Source organism: Cottoperca gobio, chromosome 3, assembly GCF_900634415.1.
Source record: "Cottoperca gobio chromosome 3, fCotGob3.1, whole genome shotgun sequence".
Lineage (NCBI taxonomy): Eukaryota > Metazoa > Chordata > Actinopteri > Perciformes > Bovichtidae > Cottoperca > Cottoperca gobio.
The window spans coordinates 29370199-29376198 of record NC_041357.1 but is presented as its reverse complement, the minus strand read 5'-3'; the positions used below and the strand labels follow the sequence as shown (position 1 = coordinate 29376198).

Here is a 6000-nt window from a genome sequence, read left to right as displayed (position 1 = left end):
CAGACAGACAGACAGACAGGCAGACAGACAGACAGACAGACAGGCAGGCAGACAGACAGTCTGACAGACAGACAGACAGACAGACAGACAGAACTACACATGGAACCTTTTAAAGCAGTACCGGGCCGCACAATATATATAATATTTGATTTACATTATTCTGCAGGGTATTTTATTTTGAAAAATGAAATGAAGTGCATAATCACATTTGCATTACATGTAATAATGAAATCATATGTTTTGCACTTTATAGTGTGTTATCCTATGTGGCTCTTTACGCAACTGGATGTAGAAACATTTCACTTTAAGGCTTTGTTTGTTTGTTAATAGCATCGTCATTTTTAAAACTTTACCCAGCCGATATCTGATAAAACAGTTTGTGTATTTCTTAATAACTGATGTTCATATTTCAACTTATTGAAAGTTCTGGTTAAACCACGTGTGAGTCTGGTTATTTGTGGCTTCCTGAGCCAGAGGGCTTCCTGAAGTCAAATGAATTATTGGATTTGAAAGCGGTCAACTTTCTGTTATTGAGTTGTCTGAGCCCTGAAGCTCCAACAGACACAACTGTTTCCCTTTCTTTGTCAATACTACTTATTCTCAGCCATACATGCAGCCCTGCATATGCAGCTCCCCACGTGCTTCTTTTACTTTATTCTATTTTACTTCGTTTGAATCTATTTTATTCAACGGAAATGTTAGTGCATTGTTCTTACATGCATGCACCACATTACTGCAGATACAAGTACACACGCATGTGACGTTGGGACGGAGACTGAACTTCAAAAGCACGAGATAAAATGTCAAAGCGTCCCACAGAAAGATTAGCTAATTGGGTTTCTGAATCCAAAGTACATCAAAATCAAAAAAGTGAGGAAATGTTACAAAACAGAACAGACATGACATCAAGCAAGAGTAAAATAAATCAATGTAACTTTTGGCTTTGTTTTTTCTTTCTTCTGCAGAAACCTGTCAAAGAATCCTCTCAGCACTCTGTCATGGCAGCTCTTCCAGCACCTCCAACTCTCCGAGCTGTAAGTCTTCTTCCCTCGTCTGATCTGTCGTTGGCTTTTGTTTGTATTTTATTACAGCGATTTATCATTTCTCCCTGCTCACTATCTGCCTCAATACAAATGGTCTTCCCTGCAATTTCTGTCTTTGTTGTACAAAGTGCTCTAATTTGTACCAGCCTGAACCTATAGGCAGTATAGTGGCACTGTGATCTTATAAGTCATGTGTTGACTTAATTAAGGCACACAAAGGAACTGTGACGGTCTGGTAGGAGGAGGCAGGCTAACTCCATTGTCTTGTTTGTTATGAATATTTTAGCGATCATTGTGTTTATGAAATGAGTTTGCTCCCTCACCACCAGGGAGAACATTGTGATGTGTGGACTCGTCTGTAATTTACGCATCATTACGGCTGTCAGCACTGTCCATCATTTGAACCTTCTGCTCCGAACACAGCCGCTGCCTCCAGCGCCTCCCGTGCCTCCCGCGCCTCCCGCGCCTCCTGCGCCTCCCGGCTTTTAAAGGCTGAGGTATAGCGGGGATGTGATACGACACTATTTCAAGCAGGGCTCCTTGTTGTGCTATTTTCAGAGGTAGAAGCAGGGCAGGTCCTCTGAGAGCACGGCACAATGCTGATGTGGGGTAGTCCTGCTGCTGTGCAGAGCCGAGGGAAAGCCCTGCTTACATTCACCATATAGTTTTGCGTTCCTGACATTTAGCTTAGGCTGTCATCCAGAGAACTTATCCCTCGCACATGCAGGACTACACATATTACTCAACGCTCGTTCTTATCCATCCTGTGTAGGAAGCAGATCCCAGCGGACCCCATACTGGTGCTACACAAGTGTCATCTCACAATGGGCCCTCATCAGAGGCAGATGGGTCCCTGAATCCCTCATTGTGCCTGTTATTGGGTTGTGAATTTCATCCTTCACTGGATGGGAAAAGTTCTGTACTTTGTCTCATCTTACCAGCTGTCCAGTTCTGCTTTCGTAGAAGTTAGTTATTTTACCTTCTCCATCGCTGCGGCTGCAGTGTGCAAGCTCTGCATGCAACATATGAACAATATGTTATGTTGTGGGCGTGCGTGGAAACGTATATTTAGTGATGGAAAGGTCACGCAGCAATATGACTGTGTACAAATACTCCATCACAAGTAGAATATGTATATTAAAGTAGACTCAAAGGTTAACTACGAACAAGCGGTGCTGAGAACGAAAGCCGCGGAGCTACCAACAGCTGCAGTTCCTCGGTTGGCCACTTGAGGCTGGCTCCATGTTAAGATGTCTTTAAACTTTACAGAAATAATAAACATGTTTACAACCTGGTACAAAAAACTGATTTTGTCTCTAGAACTAATTTCCCCATTCAGCGTCCCACATGTCGCAGCGTCCCACATGGACCCCGCTGCCACAGAGGAGATTTCACTCTTTTAGTTTTCCTCTCTGCTCGACTGATTAGTGGGCGAGGTCAGCTGGACCAGTCTGGATTTAGCAACAATCAAATCAGAATCCGATGGAGGCTTGTCTGTATACTGCTCATCTAATCCCCATGAAGCCCTGAAGAGGCCAATTAATCTTGAGTGTATCACTAAATATGCTTTTTATTATTGGATTATTGATTTAAGGTGTAAGCAGCATATTGATGGTGGTGGTGGAAGTTAAGGTGCCAATCACACATGTCAGTGAGTTTAAATGTCTTACATGTAAAGTGCAGCTTTCATACTTTACTCAAGAGAAACATCATCAGGCCATCTTGCCTCCAGAGGCACAGCGGTGCAGTGAAATGACCTTACCTTCCTCCACACACTACATCACAGGCAACACACTAAAAGAAGTAGCGCAGATCCTTCCCGAACTGAATCAGCGTCAAAGCTCGTCTGATTTGCTCTAATTTGCAATCCCATTTCTTCCCAAGCAACCATTTTAGATACGTACAAATGGTGTCTTTGTTTTTCTACATGAAAAGCAGCGGCAGGGTGATGCCCGTGTTTCCCAGTGAATGCTGATGAGGAGTGAGAGTTTATGTCTATTCCATTTGGTGTGTTTGGTTAAGAGGTGTCAGTCGGAGTGGCGTGGCGGCACAGACGTGGGCCGAGGCGTTGTGCAAGAAGGGAGCCGTGTGGAATCGGGCCTCGCTAATAGGAAATGAGTCACTCTCTCATTGACAGAGTGTGCGACGTCGCCCTGACATCATTACTCTGCTCACCGTGTCTATGTGCTCACCCAATCCACATTAGCTTGGTAAGTGCCAATCATTCAATCGTGCCAAATGAAGCGCGCTCACCGGGCGGCTATTGCCTTTAATTATTAGAATAATACACAATGCAGTATCAATGATGAGTGCCAAGCCGCACTGCTGAACCGCACTGACAGTATGCAAAGAGAGGCAGATCACACCAGCTGAAATAATTTCCGTTTTATGTGACGAAAGGAGAGCATGGCCCTTTGCCATGACGCCGTCGCTCCACCGTGTCACCTCAGTCACTCTAGGCGCTGTTCTTGTAATTGTATTTCATGTTTTTTAACAATGAAAGAATACCTGTTTCAAAGCTGCAACACGGTGCCGCTGACCTGCAATGAATAGGAAATGTAGAAATATCTTTCTAAAGCCTGCGGAAGCGTTAAAATAACAACGTTCCTGTGGATTAACTCGTTGTGTATTTCATGAAGTCTATTGTCTCATGTGCGTCTCCAATAGCTTCCACGGCTTATGAACAAATGAAGGAAATGGATTCTGTGTGGCACGTATTACTTACTCGTTTGTACACCTCAAACCTGCTGATATAAAGGTAATGCATGAAAGATAAAGATAGCGCTGCGCTGCTGAAATCTCCATTAAACAACATGTATTTTCTAACAAAGCATTGCGATTAGACTGAGTTTGTAATTAAACGCTGCGTTTCCTGCTTTCACCTGCTACTTCACACGTAATCAAACATGTTGTACTCGATAAAGAGCGGCGTGCAGCCATTAAATAATCGTTTATTCAGCTGCTTTAACATGAAGGCACCACTCCTTTGTTAACCTGAGAGTGCGGTCCACTGCACACTCGCTTTGTGTCTGACGTGTCGCTTCCTAAGGTTTGATTCTTGAACCTGACGGTTAAAGCAGTATACCTGTATGATGAAGAGGAGCATCCTATCAGTTAGTACATTAAGTCTGTTTTTCCCTTATCAGACGCTCCTTATCAAGCCGTGTGAAGTGTGACTCCAAAACAGTTGTTTCACAGATTGGTTGCACAGATATTTCACGCTCCCTGCGATATCTTTATATCAGTGGCAATGACAATACTATCAGTGACATCTCAATAATCTCAAGTCTTTTGTGGCTCCTGTGAAAAGGCCCCGACATCACATTGAAGCGTCACAATAGACGTCTGCTGTGTGCCGCCTCTGGATGAGACGCAGATAATCGGCTCTGCCTCTTTGTTTGCTGCCCTTTATAGCCAAAGGACCAGAGCTGCTGCAGTGTGGCGCACAGCTTAGCCAATCACAGGCCTGAGAGCAGCAACAGGGAGATGCTAAACCTGCCGCTGTGGCATCCTCTGTGATATCTTTAGAGATTATTTGAAGCGGTCACCGATACCAGCGTCTTCGAGGAAGCTCTCTGCCCACAAAGAGAGGGAAAATGTTCTCCTTCTTTAGCAACTGAAGCGACGTGCCGAAGGCCACGTGCATCCCAAATCTCTTTATTCTGTTAGAGCTGCTTTAATCCGAAACGGGCCGACGCACGGTCCAACATTTACGCCTCTCGGAGCAAAACTAATTTTTCTTTGAATATGGATGAAATGCGAATAGATGTATCCTGTAATCTGCTGATATGACTGCCAGTGGATGAATTAAACATTGCATTTCCAACTGGGCTGCATGTAAATGACTAAATGTTAACCTTAATTCTATTTGGGTCCAATTGCACTCTTGCTGAAGTTACACGACATTTACACAGACTTTTCAAAAACATCAAAGACTGACGTGCAAGACGTAAGCGGAGAATTCAAATGTTAAATGTAGGAGAAGAGACCGGACTGGCAGCAGTGACCTCAACATCGCAAAGGTCAACCTCTTACAGCCCAGACAGCCTGCTGGAATATATTCAGGGGACATGAAGAAGAAACGAACAATGCTTCTGTGAAAGGAGGTTATACTGGCGGAGGAGGACGAAAGACTCCAGATGATGTCTGCTAGATAAACACTCTTTGTGCATCCTGCAGCAACACGTCTGCTCGTTACAGGCGGATGGTCTTATCAAAGTAAACTTCCAAACACCTGGGTTAGGGTGAGGAAAAGGTTGTGGTTTTTACAATACAATTAAATCAGCACTTCCTGGTTCACAGTTACTCCTCGTAGGTTTAGCTTCCAGACGATGATAGAAGTGAAATGAACTTGTTGCACAATAACATGTTCCTCCATCATTTGTAGAATTTTTTGTTTTACTGAAATAATTAGTAATTGAGAGGAACCATCACCTTATCGTGGTGGAGAGGTTTGTGTGTCCCTATGAACCTGAGAGCTATGTTGTCTGGAGCCTAGTGCTCCTGGTAGGGTCTCCCAAGGCAAATTGGTCTCAGGCGAGGGGCCAGACTAAGAATGGTTCAAAACGACTTCATGAAAAAAAGGGTAAGACAGACCTGGTAAAACCAAATGGGTAGTGCGGGTGAACTGGGAACGTCTGGAGGAAGCCCCTGTCTGATAAGCGGTAGACGGTGGATGGATGGATGGATGGATGGATGAATGAAATAATTAGTAAAAACTAAAGTCATCTGATCATAATAATCCCTTTCATCCCAACAACACAGAGAGGAATTATTTAATCAGCTGATTAAAGCTGTCATCATGTCCACTGTGTGTAGTGACTGTGTGTAGTGACTGTGTGTGTAGTGACTGTGTGTGTAGTGACTGTGTGTGTAGTGACTGTGTGTAGTGACTGTGTGTGTAGTGACTGTGTGTGTAGTGACTGTGTGTGTAGTGACTGTGTGTGTAGTGACTGTG

General features: G+C 44.0%; 1 protein-coding gene across 5 annotated transcripts in view; it reads left to right on the top strand.

Moving 5' to 3' along the window:
- Window positions 1–6000, top strand: part of ntrk3b (neurotrophic tyrosine kinase, receptor, type 3b) — a 179374-nt gene that overhangs the window by 72245 nt on the left and 101129 nt on the right. For all 5 annotated transcript variants that reach the window (XM_029428460.1, XM_029428457.1, XM_029428452.1 and 2 more), the window contains exon 4: window positions 966–1034. In XM_029428460.1, coding sequence (XP_029284320.1) covers window positions 966–1034 — 69 coding nt within the window. The remainder of the gene's footprint in view (window positions 1–965; window positions 1035–6000) is intronic.